Raw genomic sequence first — 27,627 nt, forward strand, 5'->3', positions numbered from 1 at the left:
GCGTCTCTGTTCTGTGGCACTGGCTATAGCTCCAACATCTCAGAACACAAGGTGAACATGAATTCAATGCTGGCAGAAGCTCAAAGACTACTGAGGACTTCACCTGGCTGCATTAGCAGCCTCAGCAGCTCTCTGAGGAGCCCCACGCCTTATCCAGACTCCCCAGAAACCCAATGGCAGAGCCCTGTAAAGGTTTCATGTGCAGAGCAATGTTCCTCCCTCATCAGGCTCCGTCCCTCAGACCCAACAGCTGTACCCCAGATGGGAGACCAGCCAGTACTGTGCCTTTTCAAGTTTTTATTTTTATACATTTTTTTTTGTATTAAAAAGAAAAGCATAATTACCACAAATTACAAAGGACTAAAGCAGGACTAGAATAATGAATGAATCACTTCAGCCTGGAAAGCGGATACTCTCAATAATATTAATGTTATAATACAAGCTCATTCAAGTATTTTACATTTTTTTGTCCTTTTAAATGTGATATCCTAGCACATGGTAAAGATAATGTACTATGAGCATAAGGTAGAACCTTCTCCACAAAGCCAGATGGCAAGTTTTCCTCTCCAGTGAGAAATGGGCTGTAAATTCCAATCGTCTCTGCCTCTGCCATCAACATGGCTGAAGGAGAGGGTGGGGCTAGGGCAAATCCAGGGACCCTTCGACACAGGATACTTTGCGGTCCCACTCAGGAGGGTGCCAGATGATCCATACCGCTCTGCCCAGGCTTTTGGCAAAACACCACCCCTACCCTCCTTAGCGAGTTGTCTCCCTTGCCCCTCCCTGCCACTGCAGGGCCTTCTGAGCAGCTTACTTTCTTTTGTAAAATCAATCATCAAGAAAGGGGGGAAAAAAGAGCTACAATGGAACGGAACAAAACAAAACGTAACAACTTTGACATGGGGGCTCAGCACCTCCACCTGAGCCCTAGGGGTCCAGGCTGGGGCAGGGCCTGCAACCACTCTCTAATGGTACATTTGCTCCCAGGTTCAGGAGAGGGCGAAAGAGAAACCTGCCCCTTAGCAGGGCTGAGGCACACAGACCTTCTGATGTTTGATGCCCGAAGGCTGTGTTGGCATGGACCAATCCTGGAAGGGCACAGGATGAACAGAAGGATTTGAGCAGGCTGTTGCTTTGTGTCTCAGATCTTGGATACCCATGGGAGGATGGTGGATGTGAAGTGGCAAGCCCTGATGGCCCCTGCCACTCCTGGCATGCTTGTCACAGATACATCGGTCCTAAATTCAAGTGTCTTCAGAAAGTGAAGATGTAAACTACTCTTTGCAACATCAACTCCTAACATGTTACCAAAAAAAAAAAAAAAAAAAAAAAAAAGTCTCCTCCCTCCCCATCCTTAGTCTATGTTGAGATGAAGTCGTCTCCTCACCCCAAAGGGCGTTCCTCTTTCTGTGGTGTCTGTGGGGAGGATCAGGGAGAAGATGGCAGCCCCCTGGCCTGGAAGTAAAGCATAGATCAGAACAGCCTTTCCCCACACCCTCAAGGCTTCCTTGTGCCCCCAAACCCAGCAGAGGACAAACACTGAGGTTTCTGCGGTGCTGGATACAGTACAGGGCTGAGCGACCTGAAGAAAAGGGGAAATAAAGCAAGAAAGAGGCTGGGGTGCAAGAGTCCAGTGTCTGATACAACATGGGGCAGGCACCAGACTGGGCAGGAAAAGGCCTCAGATCCCATTGTCAAAGCAGAGATCAGACACACATCCTTGGCTTTTGAGACAACTGAGATGGGCTTCCCACATACTAGCCACTAGGAGGGCAGAGATGGGTGAGGGCACAGACCAAAAGACATGAAGTGCCCAAGACAGAGGCAAGCCCTTGCCAGCCTGGGAACTGTCCCCTACTCCCATACTTTGGGCCCAACAGAGGGAACACTTGAAAAAGAGGGCCAAGGACGTGTCAGTGATTGAATAACACTACCATGAACTTCTCTGTGCTGCCTGGTCCCCACTGGGGGTGAATGCATTGTCACTCCCACACATGGCACACAGCCCAGTGTGTGTAGGTCAGTCCTTCGTCACCCGTCCTAGCTTCAGACACTAGTAGACTCCAGCCATTCCACTGTCATTCACAGCCCAAGCCAAGCAGTCAGTGGCTGGAGAAGTCAGGTATACTCTATGTCCACATATACCTTCCTGCTGTGGGGTTTCTCCAACTGGCAGGGCTCCCCCCAGCCCCGAAAACTCCTCCTCATCCCTCATTCCCAGGCAGGGTCAACTGGAGGGTGGGCAGGGATGGCTTGCAGAGGGGGATGCAAGATGGGGAGACCCCACCAGACAAGGGAGGAGAATGGCATCTTTCTCCACCTTGTATGAGTCGAAGCCTCCTTGAGGTCTCAAAGACCTTTCAGGGCAGCACAAGAAACATCTCCGAGCCTCGGCAGTCAGGTGTTCACCTTCCCCCGCGAGGTGGGGAGATGGTCGAGCTGAGCATAAGTGTGTCCCAGATCCAGGCCAATGCTCTTCTCCAACAGTTTGAAGCAATCTTGGCCTTGGGGTTCCAAGGGTAGGATGAAGGGTGTCACGGCAGGGCAGAGCCTGGCGTGAGGCGACAGTAAGCAGAGCGAGGACACGACAGTGGCAGCAGTGTACAGACACAGGACGTCAGCTTCAAACGATGCAACAGCAGGGATATCTCGGGTGCGGCTCTCATCCAAGCCGCGCCCAACTCTCGTGCCTCCAGGCAGGAGGCTCTGTACATGCAACTCAGTCCAGAGAAAGATTCTAGCCAATTCAGCCCAGGCACATCCAGAGAAGGTGGGAGCTCTTCAAGTTGACTCCACCGAGGAAAACAGGCATTTGGGTATTTCAGATTCCCGCTCCACAATAAGGCAACTTTTAAAAAAATATTATTTCCAAGAACAAAACAAAACAAAAATAATTCCAAGGTTAAGGGAAAGATATCACTTTCTGTGGATTAGGTGGGGGTTTTCTGATTTTTTTTTTTTTTTTGTCTTTTATGGTCAATTTTGTCTTTTTTTTTTTTCTTCCCCAAGGATGGAAAGGTCAGAGAAAAATAAAATAAATCATCTTTCAATAGTCTTTTCTGGTATGAGCAGCGTCTCTCTGGGCTGAGGAGTAACGGGCATGGGAAGAGGGGAGTGGGGAAAAGGCCAAAACCTTCCCCCACCTCCACTTTTAGATCCTTTGGTTTCCTTCTCCCGGAAGATGGCAGAAGGGCTTGGTGGGGACAGCAGGGGGAGAACAACGGTGATGGCAAGCCCCAGATTATAAAGGGGCTAGTGATCATGGGGCCCAGGGGTGCTGCCGGAGCCTCCACGGGACAGAGCTGGACAGTGGGGCCCACAGGGCCTCTTGTGGGCTGCATAGTTGGCTTGAAGGGGAGCAGGAGGCGGCTGTGGGGTGAAAACCAGGGTTGCGGCCTACCAGCCGCGGGCAGGGCTACAGAGTGATTTTGGTAATCCAGACGAACTATCAATAATTTAAAACTTGATATATATATATGTATATGTATATATATATATATATATATAAAAAAAATTTCCCCCCTTTCCCTCCCCCCGTAGAAGAAGCTAGGATGTAAGGAAGAGTCATGGAGAAAGAAGGGGGAAGAGGGTACGTGGAGGCTCCTGCCCAGGGGGACCTCTGATAGCCCAAATGGTGTATACACTGCGACTCAGCACGAAGGCCCATCCTAGTGACTCCAGGCCTGTCCCTTCTCTGTCCACTCTCCTGGGACTGGGCACCTCCATGGACTCTTGCCCACCCCCTACCCCCAAACCCCCAGGGCTAAGCGGTTTTTCACTTTCCCAAAGTCTGTGTGTCCGAGTGCTGGCCTGTCCATCTGGCATCTTCCCGGATGGGCTGGCCGGTGGGTGGTGTGGGGGGTTGGCTGATCACGGTGGCAGGCCTGCTGGAAGACTGGGACGGGCACCGCTTCCTGCCCTCACCGCTGCCACCTCCTGCTGCCACTAGGTGTCGCTTGTGGTTGCCTTCTTCACCCATGGGGGGCTGCAACAGAGGGAGGAGTCACGGGTGATTAGGGGATACTACCCACACCTCCTCCACGCTGCCTAGAGACCTCCTAGTTCTCATCTTCAAATGTAATATAGATAACGAATAGGTTTAACCTTAAAAACAAATTACTAGTTTTATTGAGCACATTGCTATGCTAGGATGCCAAGCACTGTGCTATTTTATGTATTCACTCATGGCTTCTACGCCATCCTTGGATGCAGATATGATTATCCAATGTTGCAGATGAGGAAAATGAAGCACAGAAATTTGCCCAGCATCCCATATAGCTTGTATTTCGTGAAGAGAAAATACGGACTGAGTCCACTAACTGCTCAAAACCAGGCCTTTATGAGTTTCTGCTTCTGTTATGAGAAAGGATCACTGCTCAGGAATTGAAACGTGGAATGTGGCATGCAATATGCTGAGAACACTCAGCTCAGAAGGCCCAGAGACTCCTGGGACTGCCCCATCCCCTCAAGGCCCTAAGCAGGAGCAGGGCACTGATGTAAGCGTCAGACCATGAGCCAGTCTGGCCGCTCCACTTAAGGTCCTATAACCTCAGAACATTTCCTTCCCTTTCTGGGTGCCAAAGTTGAGCCCATCTTGTCCCACCCTAACTGGTCTTCCTATTACAAAGGTTCTCTGCACATGTCCACCCACCTCCAACTCCTAAAGGAGGGAGTACTGAAGGATGGAAAAAAATCTATTCATCTTTATATTGGGAGACCCGGGCAGTGCAGCCACAATGTCACTGGGTGGTCAGTGGCTTCAGTTTACCTGTTGTTCCAGCGATGATGATAAACCCTACCCACTTCACCACTTTATAAAGGTTAAATGACGTCAATGTAGAGTGCCAAGCACATAGTAAACACTCGATCAAAGGCAATTTTTAAAATAAATGTGGACTATTATTGCTATTTACTTGTATTTGCCTTTTTGCTGAAAGATTTCAGGGAAATAAGATAACTGGCATATCCCAACTACATTATAAACTCTTTGAAGGCAAGAGAGTTTCACTCATCTCTGGAGTCCCTGAAGCATCCAGCAGAGACATGTCCAATTACTCCAATTACCACTTTCCTTGAAACACCCAGTAGCAATAACCCTGATCCACCACAGGATGTCACTGTTGAGCCACGGCTCTAAGAAGACCCGAGGGGAGATGCGGCGGGGTGGGGGGTGGGGGTGTTGGCAGGGTGGTGAAAGAGAAAGAACTGAACATAATTTATTATAAATTTCTGGGGTTGGAACTGGCATCTTCCAGAAAGAGCATCTCCTTGGGTATCCATCTTGATGATCCAGTGGCTCAGACATAAGTGGGAAAGAGCATTGATGGTTTAGCTATTTTCTACCATGGGAAAGGGAGGGAGACGCAACTGTATTATTACTCCTTTCAATTAGCCTTCCCTGTCCACTTCTCACCCCCTAGTTTACAGAAAACACTAGGCTCAAATGGGGGGAGGGAGGGTGGGAGGAGTTCCCTGGGTTAGTGGCATGGCTGTGGCCAGAACCCACGTTTCTTTCCTGATCTCTGGTCTAGTTTTCTTTACAGGAAAACTCACATCCACTCGGAAGTCTTCGAGACGTCGGAATTTGCCGAGGTATTCTTGAAGTTTGGGGTCAATGTCCAAATTTTTGGCTTTGGAATATTTCAAGAAGGCCCAGAATTTCTCCAGCCCATAGAGCTGACCTGTAGGGAAAGAGGAGAGAGAAGCAAAGAGATGCTGGGTCAGTGAGTAGTTGAGAATAAACAGGTTCAGAGGAGAGGGAGGTACGGTGATACAGGCTCAACTGGGGAGTAAGGGGAAGGTGGCTCTTACCGGCTTCGTAATCTTTCACGGTTTCCTCCTGAAAATCCTTGAATATGTCCAACCGGAACTTCTTTTCCAGGCCATAACTATAGTATCGAAAAAGGCACTCCAAACCATATCTGTAGGAGAGCACAAGTCAGTGAAATCAGGACTCAGTTTCTTCACTTGTAAAACAAGGAAATGTACCCACATAATAGATGAGCTGCAAAACAGTTTAAATACAATGGATTATCAAGGAAATGGCAAATATTCTTTAGGAAGGCTAACATTTTATGCTAGTCTAAGTGGGTCCAACATTAAATGTTTATAGTTTGCCGGTGGTCAGCAAACTCTGGCCAAATGAATATCAGCCCCTTGCCCACACCGTCTGTTTACTCCAATTCGTTTGTGAAGCGTCATTGGCTGCTTTCTGCTACGAGAGCAAAGTTGAGTAGCTGTAGCAGAGACCACAAAGCGTAAAATATTTATTGTCTGTCCCTTTACAGAAAAAGCCTGCCAATCCCTGGGATAAGCTCTCTGCAAAGCCATCTGACCATGCCAATGAGTAGGTCTGTTAATTTATCTGACTCAGAAATTTCACTTCTAGGAACATGTCAGGGAAATGGCCAAAAATACAGATTTAGATTTTGCAAATGTACCAAAAATGTTCATAGCAGAATTATTAAACAAAAGCTAAATGTCTAAGAATAAAGTAGTAAGTAGTTAAGAGAAACATGGTAAATCTAGAATATCTCATATTAGAATAATATAAGCTATTAAAAATTATAATGTAAATATTCACTATGGATACTGACAGATGCTTATAATCAAGTGGAAATGAAATGTTTCAAAGTGTCATATGTAAAATGAGCCCATTTTTGGAAACAAATACGTAAATCTTCCATCTACACATGCGTATAAAGTCTGGAAGGGCACACATGTAAATACATTAACGCTGGTTATCATTCTGGAGTTGGAACTCTTTAAGTGATCTTATCTACATTTTCTAAACGTTCAAGCAAAAAGACATACTTCTGTAAGAAGGCAAAAAAGTTAATTATTTTAACAACACAGAAAATGCTTATGTTTATAAATGATAAATAAGAAACAAGAAGGCATTCACGGAATGATATCTAAAAACATGAACTATGGCAGAACATCAACACTGGCTGTCTCTGGACTGAAGGATGTTTTCCCCCAACTTCTTTAAACATTTCTGTACTTTTCAAATTGCTTACAGAGAGAGCACATGTTACTTGGGGGAAAAAAGAAAAGTCTTTAAAAGGGTTTTTTAATACTAAAATATTGACAAAAACCAAAGTATCTATTAATAGGAGACTGGCTAAATAAATTATAGTACATCCATACAGACTATAAAAAGGAACAAGAAAGTTATTTATGAATGGATATAGAATGATCTTTAAAATATAGCATGAAGTAAAAAAGCAAAGTGCAAAAGCATATGTAACAGAGGTCATCTTTTGTGTAAACAAAAGGGGTATGAGAGACACACAGGTGGATGTCCTTACTTACATAGGCAAAGTATTTTCAGAAAGAACCCATAAGATTCTAACAATACTGGTTGCCTCTGGGGAAATGAACTAGATGGCAGGGGACAGGGATGAGACTTTTCACTACATAATCTCTGAACTGTTGAATCTTGAACCATGTGTATATATTACTCATTCTAAAACAATAAATTTTTAATAAAGTTTGTGAAGTACATACACAAGGGATTTCCAATTACAGTCTGGAAGCAGACCCACCAGGGACCCCTCGCCACCTGCCAAGCACCAGCCAGAGCCCCCTCTCCAACTCTGCTCACCTGTAGCCTTCTTTGGCATCCTCCAGAGCCAGCTGCTTGAACTCCTCATACATCTTTTTGTTGAAGTGATCTCGGAGGAAGAAGGACCAAAAGCGGAAGAGAGTGTTCATCTCCTGAGACTGGCCAATGCCCAAGCGTTTCCGCTCTGATGGGGGAGGAAGAAAGGGAGACGTGTGTCAGGACCAGGCTGCCTGTGCTTCAGGGGGAAAACGATCCTGGAGCTAAAGGACCTCGGTCCATTCTCCAGCACCTTCCAATTCCCTTGCTCATCGCCTGCCTCTTTAGTCTTTAAGGAGATAGTTACTGAGCACTAATTACTCTGTGTCAGGCCCTGCTGCCAGGCACTGGGCCTGAGCCTCACCAGAAGCAGGTGGCACCAGCTTCTGAACCAGGTCAGCCTGGTCTAGCCCTTTACCTCAAATGGTATAGCTCTCAAGCGTAGTTAGAACAAAGAAAAGCATGCAAAACAGTCTGTACATTCTAACAAATTACATTAAGTATTCGTTATCAATGATTATTTCAGGAATCCTACAATATTAACAAGCACAAATTGGTAACATTAAAAACAGTACACAACACCAAAGCATAAGCAACTAAAGAAAAAAGATAAATTTGATTAAAAAAATTAAAAACTTTTGTGCTTCACACGACACTATCAACAAAGGAAAAACAATCCATAGAATGGAACAAAATTTGCTGCTACTCAAGTATCTGATAAGAAACATATCTAGAATATATCAAGAAATCTTACAACTTAATCATAAAGACAAACAATCCAGTTAAAAAATAGGTCAAGGATCTGAACAGACATTTCTCCAAAGAAAAAATACAAATGGCCAAAGTGGAAAAACGCTCAACATTATTAACTACCAGGGAAATGCAAATCAACCCCATAAGGAGGTATCACCTCACACCCACTAGGCTGGCTATAATCAAAGACAGACAATAACAAGTGTTGGGAGGATGTGGAGAAGTAAGAACCCACATATAATGTTATCAGGAAAATAAAACGGTGCTGCCACTTTTGAGAACAATCTCATGGTTCTTCAAACAGTTAAACACAGTTACCATAAGACCCAGCAATTCCACTCTTTCACCCAAGAAAAATGAAAACCTATATCCACTCAAAAACTTGTACAGGAATGTTCACAGCAACATTATTCATGATAGACAAAAAGGGGAAACCCAACTGCCCATCAATTAATGAGTGGATTAAAAAAATGTGGTATATCCATATAATGGTATGTTATTTGGCAATGAAAAGGAATGAAGTACTAAAACATGCTACCTTGAAAATATGTTAAGGGAGAGAAGCCAGTTACAAAGAACCACATATTGAATTACTCTGTTTATATGAAAAGTCTAGGAAAGGCAAATCCATAGAGAATAGGCTGGTGGTTATGTTGACCTATGAGGAGTTGGGGGCGGGGCGGCTGGAAATGGGGAGTGAGGGGTAAAGGGGCACAGGTTTTCTTTCTGTAGCAATGGAAATGTTCTGAAATTGATTCTGGTGATTACATTGTACATTTGAAACAGGTGAATTGTATGGTATGTGAATTGTATCTCAATAAAGCTATTATCACGCGCACACACACACACAGGTGAAAAGGTGATAAATCGAGCATTTAGCATCCATGTTTTGTTGAATCAAAGGGGGTAGCATGAGTTAATAACTACAAGTGAGTATTAAGATTGGTTTTGAGCATCTTTACACAGCTACAGTTAAAAGATGTCTCACTTTGTGACAGAAGGAAACACGAGAACATCTGGAGAAGTCTTTTCCTTACACTATTTTCTAGAGTGGAGTAAGCAAACTTTTTTCTGTAATGGGCCAGAGAGTAAATATTTTAGGTGCTGCAGGCTACGTGGGGGCTCTATCATAAATTCTTTTTTTCCTTCCACAACCCCTTAAAAATGTAAAAACTGTTCTTAGCTCAAGGGCTGTACTAAAATATGCTGTTGGCTAGAATTGGCCCACAGGCCGGAATGAGGTAACCTCTGTTCTAGGAAATACATGCTGCCTCACATATACGTTTTGTGATGGACAGTGGACCACAATGGACAATGGCTGAGTTGGTGATTTTGCCAGAAATGGGAAAACTCTTGACACTTTTTCTATCAGTAGAGGAAGATCAAAGAACAGGAATGTTCCCAGTGCCAGATCCTATCAGCCTTCTGTATTCCAAAACTGCCCGGACTGAGTATAACTTCATCTCTTCCTGCTATAATGTCACGTCACTTTTTGCTGAGGTCAGAGAAAATAGTCACCTACTCCACCAGCACTTACACTCTGGATCTAAGCAGTGACCCCAGAGGCTTAGCCCCGTCCCCATGTGCTTCTTACCATTAAGGCAGCGCCTACGATACTTGTGGTAGACGTGTTGTGTGAAGCCATTTTCCTTGAGCAGCTCATGGGAAGGATGCTGGAACTTTGGCAGCGACTGAGGGGTACAGCCATAGCTGCCAACTGTAGGTGTCCCTTCTGAGGGGCTGGAGCTACAGAGGCCATAAGAGAGACAGTGTCACCAGGTTCCCCAGAGAAACTGGCCATCAGGTTAGCAGGGGCCCTTCTTGTGCTTTCTATCAGCTAAGATCCAGCCTCTCACATGGCAACAAACAAGGAAGTCCAGGTACTGTGCTAGGCCCTTGACTTACAGTCATGGTGACTTGCTCTCTGCATCAATCTTTGGACAGTATTACAAAGAGGTCACTAAGGCTCACAGATTGGGAGACTCATCGCGGGTGATGGGGCTATTTAAAGGCAGTGATCGGTACTATGCCCAAACCTCAACTTTTAACAATTTTTTTTTATCCTGAATTAACATTTACTTTCTTCTTGAATGAGCTATTATAGGTTAACCCATCTATATTTTTCTTAAAACCATGCCTATTTCAGTCTGTACCACCTCTGTAGGGAATAGAGTACACACATCAGTGGCTCCCAAACCTTGCTTTGGAACAGGGAACACTGGGGCCATTTTACGAAAGATAAATAAAAAGGAATCCGGGCCCTACCCCCAGAAGCTGAGTTAGCACATCGAGGAGTGGAGCCCAGGAACCTGCATTTTTATTCATTTATCTGGCTCTCCTCAGGTAGGCAGCAAATATCCTCATTTGAAATTAATTCAAGGATATTCTCTGAGAATCTGGACCCATGTAGCTGTGATACTACTGATTTAGAAAGAAGGCTTTCTCTTCCCAGGCCCTTAACTTATGTTCCCAGGATTAAGACAGATTTCTGTTTTGTTTTTTGATTTTGACGAACATTCCTTTAAAAATTTTCTTAACGAAGAGGTTCTTTCTTCCTGATCCCATCGATTTCATGGCTCTCTCACCCACCCCATAATTAGCCAGATCTTTCCTCCCCATAGCCTCACACCTGATGGAAGCAGTCCGGGGCCTGTGCTCTCGAGAATCCATCACCCAGCCCACATGACTCTCCAAGGGTGGGTTGGAGCTGTGTCTTGTCTTCCTTTTCCGAGGCATCTACAAAGGTCAGTCCAGTATTTGTTATTTCTTGTACTCATACAAGTGTGAGGAGCATATCAAGCATTTTATAGGAGTAAGATCCCCTCATAGGTATGTCATCTCACAATTTACAAATCATTTTCACATTTATTCTCTCACAATGTCCACAGCCATGAGCTAGGAGCTCGTATGCCATTTCACAGATGAAGAAAATCGAGGCTTGGGCACAAAGTGATTTGCCCAAGGACCTAAACCTGGTGATTCCTCCTCAGGCCTTATCATGGCTACATGGGGCCACCACTCCCATATCTAGTCCATTTTGTAGATGTGGTCGCTCAGTCTCAGGTGGGCCCACCAGTCTAAGAACACAGAGCAGATGGGGGATCTGGCATTTTCTTGGCTTAAACAAGGCAAGAGAGAAGCAAAGCACTGGGATGCAGTGAAATGGGCCCAAGACTCTTAGCAGCCCAGCAGGAGCACACCTCACCTTGGCATCTAGTGTCCGTCCTTCCTTCACCACTGGGTAAAACCGTGATGTCTGGCTTGAGTCTTTGAGCTGCGGTGTCCGGGGAGTACGGGGGGTCCTGGCATTACGATAGTTTGGCGACTCTGGGACAGTGGTTGGGAGGGAGCGAGCGATAGTAGAGGGCTCAGGCGCACCAAACAACTTGTTCGCCAGGGCATCAGTGGGAACTGCAGAGGCAGAGTGGGGTCAGCAAGTAGGGGCAGGCCCGTGACTATCTATCCTTGGAAGGCCCCGACAGAGGGCTTCGGACCTTCCCGCCCAAGCCAGGATCCCAAGTGCTGCCCCTCACCTTGCTGGAATCGGGGTGGCCCGGGAGGAACCTCCTGGTTGGGATCCACAGGGGGCTCAGGAGTTAGTGTGTCAAACTGCTCCCGGCTGATCATGTTGACTTTCTTAAAGTTCTCAACTTCTTGCTGCAGAGGATACAAGGTGGGTGGGGAAAGATGTTAGTAAGAAGACTGCCCTAGCCTGTTTAGGAATCAAGACGTGCAGGAAGTTGGAGAGGGCAGCTCCCACGTCCACATACGTGGAATTCTGGTCCCCAGGCTCTCAGCTGCCTCATCACTATTCCTCAAACCCAGTCGCCTGGGTACAAATGTGCTAACCTAGAAGGGGTTAGTACTTGCCCACACTTCTCTGTCTCCACACTGAGATCAGGACTCCGTCTGGTTCCCCAGGAACTCGCTGCAGACTTCTCCCCAAATCTCTTCCTGCCACTCTCTCCTCACCTCCACCAAACACACTACTCACTACACAGGCTCACCAAAGGCCCACCCTCCACCACATATATTATATTCACTCTGTAAAAACCTACAACAGAGGTTTTGACAGTTTCCATGTAGCACCTGTTTTTTAAAAGACCTACCTTTTTTCCATCTTCCATACTCAAAGCCAGCTCCTTAAAAAGCCTTTAAACTTTTTTATATGCCTAAATATTTAAGAATAGAAATGACAATCTAATTCTTGTTCTCTTCCCTATAGAAGTGTCTGACTGTTATGACGTCAAATATGGATGCTCAGGTTGCACAGTAACCACACTGGCAGAGTTTACAAATGCTCACACAGCTCTTCTCGTTCTTAATATCCCAGTAAGGTTTCAACTGTCACCCCCTTTTACACGGAAGATACTGAGGCTCTGCACTCCAGGTCACATAGCTAATCAGCCTTCCTCTTTCCCACGCATTATAGGCTCCCAGGCCCCATCCTCACCATTCTCTCTCCGAACCTCACCTTGATCTGGGAATACTCAGGTTCGAATTTTGCTGTCCACAGGTCCTGCTCATAGTAGAAGAGCCCATCGTTAATGACCTTGGCCAACTCAGCACTCATTTTGGCACGCGAGGTATGGTTGCCTGTACGGTCGCCCCCTGGGTGCCGGCGCATGTAAGGTGGCGTCTGGGTGACAATGAGGATCTTGTTGACATCCCGGTCATCAATCTCATAGTCAGAGTCCTCATCAGACCACGCAGTGAAGGTGTTCTTCCGCCCATCCATCTGCTCCATCTCCTCATCAAACAGGAAATCCAGTTCCTCTTGCTCATCCTGATCCTTTGACACCAGCTGCTGAGAGGGCAGCTGCTGAGGCAGAGAGGTCTGGTGGAGAAGCCTGGGCTCCTCTGACTTCTAAAACGGAGACAGACCAAGGGAAGACAGAACTACCAGGGTGTCCTTAGACCAGGTTCCACAGCTGTCCCATGATAGAGAGGTCTCAACCCCTAAACATGAGATTGTCACAACTGTGGCCCTGATAATGCCATAAAGTCACATGTGTCAGCCTTGGAGGCAACTTCGTGGAGAAAGGATGGGACATCTCCCATAAGGTTTCCAAGTTTCTCTCCACACAGCTCACACCAGAGTCATTAACAATGAGATGACGAGTTCCCTACAGTCAGGAACTGCTTTCATTCCCCTTTATATCCTACACAGCACCTAGCCTATGACGGGGTACATGGCAGTTCAGCAGGTTGAATCATCCATTTATCAATCTACCCAACATCTCCCAATAAAGCTTCATGAAGCAAGGATCATATCCTTAGTATCTAGACTGAGACCTAGCAATAGCAAATGTTCAACTGATGAATGAGCAAGTACCCACTGGTACCAGGCCCCGTGCAAGAAGCTAAAAGCAGAACAAACAAGACAAGGTCCTTGAACTTAAGCAGATCGGTTAAGCGGGAGAAAAAGTCAACCAACCAGCCAATGGAGTGCAAGGCGGTACGGTAAAGACTACACATAGTACTCGTAGCAGTGCACAGGGAGAGGGCACTTAACCAATAGGGGCGGGGATGAGGACAGTCAGGGAAGACTTTCTAAATGAAGGGACTACTAAAAAATGAGTATAAGGCAGACGAAGGGAGGGACAAAGGGTGTACTAAGCAGAGAAAATAGCATGTCCCAAAGGCAAGAGAAACAAGGGGTTTTCGGCAAAAAGAAAATCTTTCAGAGCCTATTCATAGGCTGAATTGATCTGAGACTTTGAAAAGAAGCATCTGTCAATTTTCTACTGTGCAAAGAGCTTTCCATATAAACTCCAAACCTATTCTCTTTTAGGATTCCAGACAGGCCGGGTGGGATTGGGGGCTGTAATTCTAGAATGGAGGCTAAGCTGTCTCTAGCCTTTCCAAAGCCTTCGCAGTCTGCAGGCCTGGAACTTGTAAGGCCTTTGTCCACTTACTACCTCTCTCCTCCTGACTCTAACCTGATCTCTGACACTTCTTGGAGGACCGCAGCCAGAACAGATAAGGAAGTTGGGGCTGAAAAGGCAGGGAAGAGGAAGGAGATGAGGGAGGTAGTCACAGTGGTACAATGGAAAATGAAGCACAGATTTCCACAGACCAAAGTCCAAGGTCATCTCTGAGGCCTCTTTGTAAGCCTCAGACCAAAGAGGGTATGGGGAGTGGGGAGGGAGATGGAGCAAAAATCTGTTCCTGAAAAGGAAGGCAGTAATTTCAGTTTGAGAGTAAAACACTTTTCTAACAGTGACCTCAATTAGTACTATTGTACATTGCTTTACTATTTCTCTAGCAGTCTAACTCCTCTTTCCTTCCATCTGAAGAAGGGGGAACTGAGATACTGAGATATTAAAAAAATGTCCCAAGGTCACACCAGCCATCACTGACAGGAGACCTATGTTCTCGTCTATAGACTCTGTCCAGGATGTGCATCAGCTCCCTCTCCTTTCCCCTCTAGTGAGGGCCTGGGAGGCTTACAAAGGTGCAATGAGGACAAATTCAGGAAAAAGGAACTTAAAATACAGCCCCAGAGATTTAATTGGAGCAAAAAGAACAGCCAAGCATCAAGAAACTTGGGACACTGCTGCCAGAGGCTTCATGATCTCCTATGAAAAATGCTACTTAGGAACTCATGCAGCTAGGGCTTTCCTGAGGGGTGGTCATCACTGGAAATGCAAAAAGGCCGCATCAACCCTCCTACAGTCACTGGTGACCTCAGCCTACATTATGACTCTGAGCCACTGGCCTGCCAGCTAGCCCCACAGAGCCCACCCAGAGCTCTGTGTCTATACAATATCCCCTCACTCCAGCCTGGGCCCCCAGACCTCAGGGCAAGGGACAGGCCTCACTCACCTTGGGTCGTGCTGGGGAGGGCCGAGGCCTCTTCTTCACTTCAATCCAGTTCTCAGAATCCAGGTCAGGCAGGCTGGCAGACAAGCCCTTGGGCAGTGTCTTTAGGTTGCTGACCTCCTCTGTTTTCGTTGGCACTGGGGTGACTGCCCGAGGAGAGCCAGGCGCCGACTCTGAAGAGTGGAAAGGTGAGGTCCTCATCCCTCCAGTCCTCCTGATGAGGAGGACTGCTGGCCAGAGGACAAGGGCAAGGAGGCATCTGTATGCCCACAGGGTACCTACCTGTCTCCTTTTGGTAGTGCTGGCGGGGCACAAACTCCGGGCAGTTGAGAAGCTGAGAGAAATCGGTCTGAGAATAATCCACGATTGGGGGACCAGGAAGAGGCCATTTCTCGGGCTCCTCCCTCCTGCGAACTTTCTCATCAACAATCTCTACCACTTTGCTGTCCTTCAGGGCCTGCAGAGGAGAAGGAAGGGGAAGGCTCAGAGGAAAGACTTGGACAGACTGAGATTTAGAAGCTGGTAGATGACCAGGCCCCCACTCGCTCAGGCATGAGTTCCGCATTCCGCGCTGGCAGGAATAAAAGAACACTGGCACCCTCTTCCACAACTGGTGGACAAGTGAGATGTTCAAACTTGTAGGAGGCACCAGTATGAAAAACACACCTGCCCTGACTCTAATATTCTGCATCCAATAATCTGCCCCCGAGAAATACCTGCACAAACAAGAAGTATAAAAAAAGTCTATTCATAGTAACATTGTCAGCAACAGGCGAAAATGTGGAGGCTTCCTAACTTGCCACATGAGCAATTTAAATAAATTAGGGTACATCCATCCATTCAGCGGACTACTACTCAGAAATTGAAAAACACCCTCACATGTGCCAAGGTGGAAAGAAGCAGAAAGAAACAGGTCTAGGTCAGCGAGTATAAGAGCCCATTGATGTCTGAATTTTTAAGTAAAAACATACAAATAAAAATTTTTCTAAGATTTGCAGGTAAACTGTTATGAGTATTTGTCTCTAGGAAAAAGGGTGAAGAGTGAAGGAGGGAAAAAAGTCTTTTTAAAAAATCTTTTAAATATAAGAGAAAAACATATCAATGTATCACAACATCCTCTGCTGGTAAGGCTGGGGAAAGAGGCAGTCTCATATACTCATGGTGAGAACAGAATGCAAAAGGCACAGACTCTGTAAGAGAATCAGGCAATAGTAAGCAAAATTACACATGCATTTCCCTTTAGTTCAGTCATCCCTCTTCTATAAATTCACACCAAAGACATACTGGCAAAAATAGGAAAAGATATATATTACTATGCTCCTAGATATGTTTATTTATTTTTATTTTTTAATTTTTTAGGCAAGGCAACCCTTAGTTCACCTCACAGATTGCAAGGACCTTGTCAGCTTATGATCCCTTGTTTTTTTATTTTTTACGCCTACAGCACCTGGTCTTCCTAGGTGGTCTCCCATCCAAGTACTAACCAGGCCTGACCCTGCTTAGCTTCCGAGATCAGACAGGATCGGGCTTGTTCAGGGTAGTGTGGCCGTAGACGCTCCCAGATATGTTAAGTGAAAACATAACGAAGGTGAAGAAATGCACGTGTTATATGCTACCAATTATCTAAGAAAGAAAAAGGAGACAAATATGTATAGGCATGAGCTTATTTTTATAACGGAAAGATTCAAAAAAGAAAGAAAAGAAAGGGAAAAAGGTGGAAGTGAGAGAATTTTAAGTCGGACTACTATAAATATACCATGCTGACTTGGAACCATGTAACTCTTTTACAGAAATGTAAAATAAATTAGAAATTAAGGGGAAAAAAGCAGTTCCTAAAATTTGAAAGCAAAATGAAACTAATGAACATATGTCAAGTTAAAAACATAACCACCCAAACATTATTTCAAATAACTTGAAAATACAGTCAAATGACTGTTAAAATAAAATTTAAAATTAAAAAACAAAAAACAAAAAACACGTTTTTAGTAGTAGAGATAGTATAAGAATAACGTGTATAAACTGTGGAGTAAAATAAATGAATAATTATGTTGACATTAGAAATTAGAATTTTTGGCATGGGAAAAACTAGTTATAAATAAAAGATCCTTAGGGTTAAGTAAGGCCCTGTAGTCCTAAATTTTAATAGAAAATAACAATATCATCTCATGATGTATTTTGGGAAAAAGCTCCAGAAACAATGACCAATCAAGTATCAATGAACACTCTATAACTTTCATGTGTTGTGTCTAAATACCATAAATACCATTTTCCCCAATTAGAGAAAGTAGAGTTCCTTGGGAAAAATGGCCAATTCCAGATCTCGGGCAGGACACGTACAAGATGCACCAACGTTCCACTGGCCAAATATGGAACAATCTGATTCAGCCTATCAACTGCAATGGACTGAAATAAATGAAATATGTTTGAATCTATAAGTTGTTAATGATATAAGAACAGAACAAAAAACAAGCTTAAACCTCATTGGTCACCTTTGAAGGTTACTAGGGATCAACTCATAATTCTGAAAATTGGTTAATAAAGAGAAAAATCCAGCATTTATTTATCTACCCTTCTTATACAAACTAAAAACCTCTTGGTTTTTAGTTTGTATAAGAAGGGTAGATAAATAAGCTGATGAAGCAAACATAAGATAAATAAGCTGATGAAGCAAACATCCTCCTCAAAGAGGTATTCCAGCTAACAAATGAAGACAGATTGGAAGCAAACATAAGATAAATAAGCTGATGAAGCAAACATCCTCCTCAAAGAGGTATTCCAGCTAACAAATGAAGACAGATTGATAGAATTAGAGTATAACCAGTTTGCAATCCCCAGTGAAATAACAGGCAATGATTGCCAGCAGCGGCTTATATCACAAGGAGAATGAAATGAAATGCTAATGTGCCACTGGAGAGAATATATCATTATCTATAAAATAAAATAAGTAGGGCAGGATTAAAACCTGAATCTTATCAGGCCTCTAGATCAGCAGTCCCCAATCTTTTTGACACCAGGGACCAGTGCTCCTATGAGAATCTAATGCCTAATAATCTGAGGTGGAGCTGAGGTGGTGATGCTAGTGCAGGGGAGCAGCAAATAGAGATGAAGCTTTGCTCACCCACCAACCACCTTTTGCTGTGTGGCCCGGTTCCTAATAGGACATGGACTGTACCAGTCTGCAGCCGGGGGGTTGGGGACCCCTGCTCTAGATAACCAATTTACAAAAAATCTGGAGTACAGAATATGTTAAATGACACCACTGTGTTCTGCAAGATATACGACTTAGTTTATTCAAATAACAAATTATAAGGAATGGGGAATAGAGACTTAAGATAACACAAGGGTCTTATTTTATTTAGATCCTGATTCTCAAACTACTAAAAGAAAATTTCTTTGATAAGTGGGGTAAATTTGTAATTGGCTGAACATCTGGTGATCATAAAGAAATATTAATATCTTTACTTTTGATAATGATATTTCAATTATGTTTTTTAACAGGCCTTTATCTTTTAGAGATTAGTACATGGATGAAATGTCAGGTTATCTTAACGTTTTCTTCAAAATAATCTGGGAGAAGTACCAGATGAAGGAGGTAGATGAAATGACTGGCTATGAGCTGAAAATTCCTAAGGCTGGGCGATGGGTTCATTATACTATTGTTTACTTTTGTAAATGATTGAAACTTTCCATAATAAAAAGGGGGGGATAGGGAGGGGAAGGAGAAAGAAGAAGAGCAGGAAGGGAGGGAAGGAGAGAGGCTGGCTAAGCCATGGAACTTTAGCAAAAGTAATCAAATAGGAGCTCTTCCAAGGTTTCCTGCCTTGGCCCAAACTCCGGCTCCATAAACAAGGACCTTTCTTTCCTCTGCACCCCAGCCCCAGGGATGGAGACATACCGCAAAGATGAGTGAAATGTCAGTGGTAAGGGCCTGCACTCGGTGGAAGGAAGCAATAAGAGTGATGGGAAGGAAGCCGTCAGCATCCATTTTCCGTCGCAGGAAGAAGTCTCGCTCTAAATTGTCCACGCTGAAGTAGTATTCACTAGATGGAGGGCAGAACAGGTATGACTGCTGCTGCATCATTTACAAATACTGCTTCCATGTTCTACTGTATATCCCAGTGACTTCACACAGACTCTGACTTACCCCGTCCCTATTGTACATACAAACAGTTTTTAGGGCTGAAAAGAAATGTTATTCTCTCATGGCTCCCTAAACTTGGGTCAAACCATTCCCTCTGCCCTTCAGGCCCTTTGCATGCCTGACGAACTCTTCACTTCCCCTTCTGCTCCTAAAACACATATCAAACTCTACTGCCATGCTCTATTTCCTTGTATGGCTCCCCCAGTGGACTGTGAGACAATAAATCCGAGTGGTTAGGAGCTAAGGTTCTGCAATCAGACAGAAATGGATTCAACTATGTGTCTTGTCACTTAAAAGTTGTGAGACTCTGGGCAAGTTACTGGGCCTGTTTGCTCATCTATAAAATGGGATAAGACCCAGTTCAAAGGACTTAAGTCAATAACTGCAGGATTAAATAAGGGAATGCCTGTCAAGCACTTAGCACTAGGCTTGCCAATAGTGAGGACTCAATGTTTGTTAGCACTCTGACCATGCAGCCATTACACAGAAGTGGGCAGAGTCTCGACATCTTCTTTCTATTTTGTTAGTGGTAATTTATAATTTCTTAAGGTAAATATGGTATTACTTTAGAAATAAATAACTTCATAAAAGTGATCTTTCTTAGCTCCAACCAGGGCAGCAACTGCTGCCAGCACCAGAGGGCCTGTCCAGCTGCCAAATTCTGGCAGCTCCCAACCCCCTACCCATCTCTCCAGGAAGAAGGCCCCCCCCCCCGCCGCCCACTCACATCTGGCGTTTGATGTAGTCTTTAAGCAGCTCCTGGTCCACACTGTAAAGCTCGGTGCTGCTGACATTGTCAAAGTAGTAGGTGATGTTGTTCATATACTTGGGGGTTCGAGGCCCATCTGTACCATCAAACTTTCGGTAGCCAAACTGGTAGTCAAAATGGGCTACAGGGAAAATGGGTGTCATGAGGGAGGGGCGATTCCTGCCCACCGCCCCCGCCGCACTCCCTTGGACATCCCGGAGCCCAAAGGGGCCTCACGTACTTCGAGTGCCACCCCGGCCGCGTCCCCGGCCACGACCACGCCCCCGTCCACGGCCGCGGAAGGAAGCCCGCGCCCCACCAGCCCCATCACTCTTCACACTCGATGTCTCATCCTGGTCGTGCCAGGCAGGCTCCGATTTGGTCTCTGGTTGCCAGGCTGGGGTGGGGGGGGCCACAGGCACAGGCACGTAGGTGGCAGGCTCAGACCCTATGGGGAGAGGGGGAACTGGTCAGGCCTGAGGGTAACCCCCATGCCCAGGCCCTCCACAGTAGGTGGTGCATACCTCTGATCTCCCCGCGGTTGGCAGGTGTGTGTCGTGGTTCTGGCGTCGGGCGAGCAGGGCGGGAGACCAGTTTCTCTCTGGATACTTCAGGCTTCATGTCTATTTGCAGTGGTACCCACTTGTGTTTGTTCCCTGGAGGATATCAATGGCACATCAGAAAGACCTGACATAGTAGTTCCTCTCAACCATCCCTACTTCCAACCCTTCTTCTCCTGCCCAGGGATTCAGGCCTGAATCACCATCTGGTGACCTTAGGCAAATTCCTTTCTTGCATTGGACCTCACTATGATGGACACTCCTACTTGACTCTCGACATCGTTTCTCCATGATCAGAGAACCCCCTTCTGGAGCCTGACACAAGACTACCCAGAATCAAGACTGTACTCTCCAGGCTCCTATTAGACTTGTGCCAAAGTGCTGGCTACGAGAGCTGAGTGACAGTAGTCAATTCCAGGTTGAGCCCCTAAAAGGAAGGGAGCCACTCTCCCCCTTTCCCTTCTTACTAGCAGGAATAAGAAGGCAACAGTGAACCACCTTGAATGAGAAGAGCAAACACACCACAGGAGAGGAATCAGAGTTGCCATTTGAGTCCTGGCCTACTTACTCTGAACTGTCAGGTGAGAGAAATAAACTTCTGTTTTGTTTAAACCACTGTTACTTTGGACCTCTGTTAGAGCAGCTGAAAGCACTTTAACTGTTTCAGCCAGGGCAATGAGAACTCATCTTTAAATGAAATCTTTCATGGGATAGCAACATATCAAGACACACAAAGAATACACTGAAGCGGGGACTTCACCTATCTCACACACTCCTATAGGGCTCTACTGCTGAGAACAGGGCTTACCAAATGCTTGTTTAATAAGGGAAGGAATTGATGGACGAATGGCTGATATGAAGCCTGCTGGCCCAGAGGCCTACACCAACCAACCTAAGGGCTGTTTGGGGGGTCCTGAAATTCCTCTGCAGTCCTTATGTTCTGACATTTCACAATTCTGCCCTGCCACCTTCTCCTAAGCCCTCCTCCAAGCCACTCACCTTTCTTCTTCTGCCCGCCTCGCTGGCAGTCCTCGTCCCCATTCTTCTCCTCCCCCGATTCATCCGATTTAGTTTTCGGGCTCTCCTTACTATCACTCCCCTCTCCCTTCTCCTGTTCCTTCATGTCCTTTTTGGATGGCAGCTTACGGGCAGGCTGAGACTTGTGGGACTGTGGCTGCAGCGGGAAGTAAAGTAACAGGGGACATGTGATGAGTCTGAGAGTCTCTTGGGATGGGACGGAAGGGAGCTTCCTGTCACTAGAAAGACCAAGCGGGAGCTGGAGTATGTGATGGCAGGTTGTGCTGGATGTATTCTAAGGTCCTGTTTTCACACCTGTGATGCTTTCACTAGGAAATGTGGTCAGACAGGAGGTAGGAGAAAATCTATTTCTCCAGCTTCCTCAAGTCTTAGTGAAAGAGACAATCCCCAGGACGGAGGGGCTGGGGGGCTTGCAGGTGCCAAGCATTTACTCCCTGCAACAGGAGCACATCCAGGTAGTCTGTGGGATGGAGGACAGGTTGGCCCTTGGTCTGCCCACATCAACACTGTCTGAAAACTGAAGGCTAACCGATGGTCACAACCAGGGAGGAACCTAGACCATCACCTCAGAACAAAAGCACCAGGAAACCGAGGACTGACCAGGAGCCCTTCCTCTGCTGGGACTGAAGGGAGCTATAAAAACTTCTCCAAGGCATGTTAGAGGTAGACACCTGGCCAATGATCACTCTCCTGCTTTACTCACTGGCAATCCATGAGCAGTGATATAGAACCCTGGCTCCAGAAAATGCAACACTCCTCCTGACTTCCAATTCCCACTTAGCCATTAAGGGATAGTAATTAACCTCTCTCAGCCTCATGGCCTCATTTGTAAAACGGGAATTAAAGGACCTACCTTTAGTCACTGTGAAGATGAGGTGAAATGATGAATAGACAGCACTTGGCAGTCCCTGATACACAGTAAGGGCTCAAATGATGATTCTTAGCTATTTCAGTGCTGCACAGATTATATCAACCACTCCTCTTAAGGTTAAGACCTGAGGCTCTGAAAGCTTGAGAAGCCAAGTAGACAGAGTTCCATCCTGCCCATACCTCCCTCAGACTCACCTGCACACTCTTGTGGGCTATCTCTCCAGGTGTGGGCCAGTTGATTGCATCTCCAAAGTCACCAACCTGCAAGGCACATTCTATGAGGGCCCCAGGGTGACCCTGCCTCTACCATTCAGCCCCTCACCCAAAATACAGCTCCGCCAAGAGATCAGAGGCCAAAATCAGTCCGTCACTTGGACCACCACACTGGAGGCCCAGAAGGGGCTCGCCTGCTATTCAGAGGATCCAGAACCACTTGACAACTCAGAAGCATTCACTGAAACAGAAAAGAGGCCACCACCTCTAGGAAGGCCTTTTGGGTTGCCCACTCCTAAGCCTTACCTTGCTGCCTTTGCGCTGTTTAGGAGTTGCTGCTCTCACCACCTTGGCTGGAGCAGAATGTTCTGTGAAAAGAAGGGAGAGATGGTTATGCAGAGCCCGTGGGAGAGGACTACCACCAGCTAGCTCTTCACCCTCATCGCCACTGCCACTCCACCAAGCAACCTGCAGATTCTCAGGCGAGGAAGACATGGGAGAGAGTAAAAGGACATTGCTGCAACACCAGTAAAAAAAAATTTTTATTAGCCTCTTTCTGAAGAAATCATGGAAAGTGAGCTCATGGAAACAATTGGCAGCCAAACCTCAGGAACTTGACTCGGAGGTGGGAGGGCTCTCACAGCCCTATACCCTCTTGTAAAAAGGGCATCAGGACCTGGAGAGGTTAAGTCTAAGGCAGACAGAGTCCACAAGAGTTCTATAACTGATGGCTCCTGAATCACAGCAGATTCCATAAAGGTAGGGTCTGAAAGACCCTCTCTGAGCCTAACATTCTAGAAGTCTGCATGTGAGCAGACCTGGGCTAAGTGATCACGTGAAAGACAAGATAAAAACCTTAACTGGGCAATGAAGAAGTCCTCACACACAAGGGCCAGCTTGGTCCTCAATGACCTGTGGTCAACAGGAGGGTTAGCCACTCAGGAAAGATTCTGTCTGCCTTCCAGGTTTCCAAACAAAAAGTGAGACCCCATTTGTCTCAATGGTTCCTCCTTTAGGAATTTATCGTAATGATACAAGTTAGACAAATGTTTAGAGTTACATATAAAGATGTCCACACAGTGCTGTTTAGAACTTCAAAACATTGTAAACAACCTACATGTCCAATAGTAGAGAACTGACTAAAGTTTAACAATTTTTAGAGTAATCATTAAAAAGATAATGTTCTCTACTGATATGAAAAGATAAAAACAAATAATAAAAAGTCACAATCTTATTTTTGTAAAAAATAAAAACTGTGTATATGCACCTATACATAGCAGAAACTCTGGAAGGATATATAACTAATCAGGAATTAAGTAGTACGTTGATAGTGATTTAATTTTGTTTGGAATTCTCCAACAAAAGACATGGGCTTTTAAAAAGAGAACTGTGTGTGTATGTGTGTGTGTGTCTCAAGGAAGTGGCTCTAATAGGTCTGGTCCCTTCTACACCCACAATGTTTTCTCAACTCGGTTTTGAAGACAAGGGTTTCTGAACCCTTCCTCCCCCAGAGACCCACTGGAAAAGATATATCCTGGGGCTTACCCACTTCTCTACTATCGCTTTGTCTCCACTGTTGGCCAGCCAAGCCAAGATAAGAGCTGGCCCACCCTGAGCAGAGAAGTTTGCAAGGCTGGTCTCAAAAGAAATGTTCTACTCCTTGATCAAACCTACGTTCCCTTAATGAGTAGTGAGAGTCCTTGCCTGCTTCCTAACTGTGAAGCCACTGCATTCTTGGCTTCCACTCCATACCAGAGCAACTGTCCCCTCAAGATACCCCACATGTCTCTGAGAGCTGAAACTGTAGAACCTAGCCCATCACAGAATGTGCTGCTGGGCAGTGGAGAACCAGAAAGTCTCTCTTAGTCTCAAGAAGATGGAGCCCTTAGGCCCAGGGAGCTACTTACCCCATACTGATTTTCTTGATAATCCTGGGTTGGCCCAGAGAATACCACCCAGTGCCCTGACTAGGCTGCTTTGAACCAGGACCCTGGCAGAGGAAGCCATTATAGGATCATCTCCCTCACCTATGGTAGTAATCCCTTCTCTGGGGCCCATCCTCCAGGCCCTCAAACTTCCTTCATGCTACCAGGAAGAACACAGGCCAAAGGGCCTGCAACGTCAAGTTCATTAACAAGAAGTTGGAAAAAGGGAATCAGGTTCAGTGGGGGAGGTGTTCCTAAAGATTGTTCTCAAAGTAAGGCAAAGTTTTTCAGGTCATTGTCTGTTCCTTCTAAGAAAAGTCTCAAAACTGGGAAGAATCAGCTTCTATGATGATCCTGACATTTTGTTCACCAAGATCACAAAGGGACATGGTAAAGTACTAAAAGTTCATCTTCAATTAATGGGAGAACCCTCCTGCTGTTCATTAAAGGACCCGCTGATTCCCTACTCCCCCACCAATTCCAAGCTGACAGGGGAATACGGCTAGTTTGGGCATACATGGAATATTTTTCAATTAGTCTGGAGTAAAGTTGAGGAAAAAGCCCCTTCCTTAATGTCCCTCTGTCCCAAGAACCCGTAGTGCCCTATTCTTACTCTGCTCCCAGCTAGGGCCTCAGGCTGTCCCTGCCCCAAGGGAGAACGAAGTCCTGAAAGAGACAGAAAAGTCCACTAGGGAGAAAGAAGTACTTCTGCCTTTAAGCAATATTCCTAGATCTGTTAAAATCCTAGAAACCTAGGAAAGCTCAGACGAGCTGCTATTAGGCCCTGTGGGAAGCTGGAAAAAAAAAAAACTAGGCTTTCTGACTTCAATTACACATTCCTTTCTGGGTCCTCTCCCAGCCACTCACCTTTACCAGGCAACCACTCCTCTCTCCTCCACCTCAATCCCACCCCCCCACACCAGTCCCCACGTCTAAAACCATCCTAGCCAAATCAGGGGACGAACCCCCTCCTCTGAATTTGGAAACTTGTGCCAGCCACCCTGACCCAACCATAGCCCAGGAAATACTAAAGTCATCACCCTGCACCTGCCTAAGAAAACAGCTGTAAAATGTTAGAGCAGCAAAAACGACCATGGATTCTAACACCACCTGTCTGCAGACGGAACTGAGGCCCCCAAAGGAGAGGCTCCAAGAAGAGCCACGATGGGAGCTGGAAATCTCAACTCTTTGTGTCTAGTGCTCCTCCAGCTCACCAGAAATCCTGTGTCCACTGGTGGGAGAATGGGTCTCAAACCTTCCTGGTGGAATCTTAGGGCACTTCCCTGGTGTTTCCCGGCAAGCAGGGTTACTGATGGCAGGGAGAGGTTCTCAGGTAGAGAGAGAGGGAGAAGTGGGGTGAGGCAAGCTCTACACAACGCCCTCAGAGTCTTCCTCCTTGACTAAGGCAAGTCAGAGGTTAACAGGTATCTGGAAAGGGAGAAACGCCACTTCCTGGCCCACAGGACCACAGTCAGCTAGAAGCCAGCACAGACTCTAGTTGCAGGGGGTCAAGGGGCTTCCTAAATTCCCCTGCTTACGTTTCTGCAGTAGATGTAGCACACCGGAATCCATGCGGGGGGTGGGGTGGTGGTGGCACACACCAGGAACCCTTTTGTGATCCAACTTACTATTTTTACTTAAGATTACTGAGAGTGGTGGGAACAGGGTAGCTAAACCACTGCAGCTAATGCAGGAAACAAGGGGTGGGTGCGGAGGGGCGGCTGGGCAGAAAAGGATTAATGAGCGGGGTGGTGGGAGCAGTGAGGGTGGCTGACCACTGTCTAACCTCAGATTCTCATTGCACCTCAACTTTCAAGTGTGTGACAGCACTTCATTCAAACACTGACTAGGAAAGCAGGACAGCCTATCATTAAGCATATAGATATTGTTATCTGATGCGCTTAGGTTGGAGTCTCTGTATACTCTGTCCCTTGCAGAGCCCCTTTGAACTTCAGTTTCCTCATCTGTAAAACTGAAGTCTTAATTATCTCATAGGGCCGCTGTGACAGTTAAATGAACAGAGCATATTAAAAGTGCCTAGCACACAGTAAATGCTAAATAGAGTTGACCCTTGAACAACGCAGCAGTTAGAGACACCAACCCCCGTGCAGTAGAAAATCCACATATAACTTGTGACTCCCCCGAAACTTAGTTGTCCCTCAGTATCCATGGGGATTAGTTCCAGGACCCCCTGCAGATAAAATCGATGGCTGCTCAAATTCCTGTATAAAATGGTGTAGATCAATGCAAACAGCTGGCCCTCTGCATCTGTGGACTGAAGCAGTACAGGTATTTATTTAAAAAAAAAAAAACAAAAAAACCCACATGTAAGAGGACCTGTGCAGTTCAAACCTGCCTGTGTTGTTCAAGGGTCAACTGTAAATGCTAAATACTACAATTCAAATGCACAAAGGAAGCTTAGTATTTCCAAACAATCTCCATCCTCATCATTAAAGAGAGAAACCATTAAATAATCCCTCAAGATGAAAAGAATCAGTGTGTGGAAAAAAACTCTTGGTGATCAAGTGGCTCAAGTTACTGATTCAGATTACAAATGAGCCTCCTCCCAAGCCTGGGCTCCAGGGCAGGTTTCCCCAGGAAACAGGAAAGAAAGAAGGGGAATTTACCACAGGTTCCCAGGGAGGCTTCGACAGCAACCTCTGCCATGCTACAGAGGAAGGAAGAGCACAGGGAAGGCCTAAGTTCCCTTTCAGTTGAAAGGTAGTCACTCAATTCTTTACTCAGCATGGAAGAGGAAGACAGCTTGCCTCAGAGTCTTCCCTAGCCTACAAAGGGGCTAAACCCATAAACACCTGGTACAGAGCCAGACAAAAAGACAAAATATTTTCCATATTATCTTGTTCCAGAAAGATCCCTAAAGCTGCTGACTTTTTGTAATAAAAGCTACCCAGAGGGGCCAGTGCTAGGAGGTCTAAGCAGCAAGAACATGG

General features: G+C 45.8%; 1 protein-coding gene and 1 non-coding gene across 3 annotated transcripts; both read right to left on the reverse strand.

Moving 5' to 3' along the window:
* Nucleotides 1-282: 282 nt before the first annotated feature.
* LARP1 (La ribonucleoprotein domain family member 1) lies at nucleotides 283-23,116 on the reverse strand. 2 transcript variants are annotated; one of them, XM_011356762.2, is made up of 18 exons: nucleotides 23,058-23,116; nucleotides 22,734-22,799; nucleotides 21,630-21,804; nucleotides 20,595-20,726; nucleotides 20,411-20,518; nucleotides 20,050-20,212; nucleotides 19,077-19,221; nucleotides 15,464-15,638; nucleotides 15,185-15,354; nucleotides 12,831-13,223; nucleotides 11,890-12,013; nucleotides 11,562-11,767; nucleotides 10,986-11,092; nucleotides 9,951-10,102; nucleotides 7,607-7,751; nucleotides 5,812-5,921; nucleotides 5,554-5,681; nucleotides 283-3,985 (listed from the first exon to the last, which is right to left on the reverse strand). In XM_011356762.2, exons 3-18 carry the CDS (start codon nucleotides 21,751-21,753, stop codon nucleotides 3,776-3,778), a joined length of 2,592 nt encoding a protein of 863 aa, XP_011355064.1. In that variant the 5' UTR covers nucleotides 21,754-21,804; nucleotides 22,734-22,799; nucleotides 23,058-23,116; the 3' UTR covers nucleotides 283-3,775. The 2 variants fall into 2 exon arrangements, with proteins under 2 accessions (XP_011355064.1, XP_011355063.1); XM_011356761.2 differs by having other exon boundaries at nucleotides 20,390-20,518.
* On the reverse strand, nucleotides 16,617-16,735 carry LOC111737710. Its single transcript, XR_002779543.1, has one exon. It is a non-coding gene; the product is annotated as a 5S ribosomal RNA (ribosomal RNA).
* Nucleotides 23,117-27,627: the final 4,511 nt, after the last annotated feature.

Source organism: Pteropus vampyrus, unplaced genomic scaffold, assembly GCF_000151845.1.
Source record: "Pteropus vampyrus isolate Shadow unplaced genomic scaffold, Pvam_2.0 Scaffold30, whole genome shotgun sequence".
NCBI classification, from domain to species: Eukaryota; Metazoa; Chordata; class Mammalia; order Chiroptera; family Pteropodidae; genus Pteropus; species Pteropus vampyrus.

Excerpts from the sequence above, each read along its gene's own strand:
- LARP1 (XM_011356761.2), bottom strand. The coding sequence starts at position 21,753 with ATGAAGGAACAGGAGAAGGGAGAGGGGAGTGATAGTAAGGAGAGCCCG. Across the intron at positions 12,014-12,830 it reads CTGAGTATTCCCAGATCAAG|CAAGAAGTTGAGAACTTTAA; the intron begins GTGAGGTTCGGA and ends TATCCTCTGCAG. Across the intron at positions 11,768-11,889 it reads GCCACCCCGATTCCAGCAAG|TTCCCACTGATGCCCTGGCG; the intron begins GTGAGGGGCAGC and ends CTGCCTCTGCAG.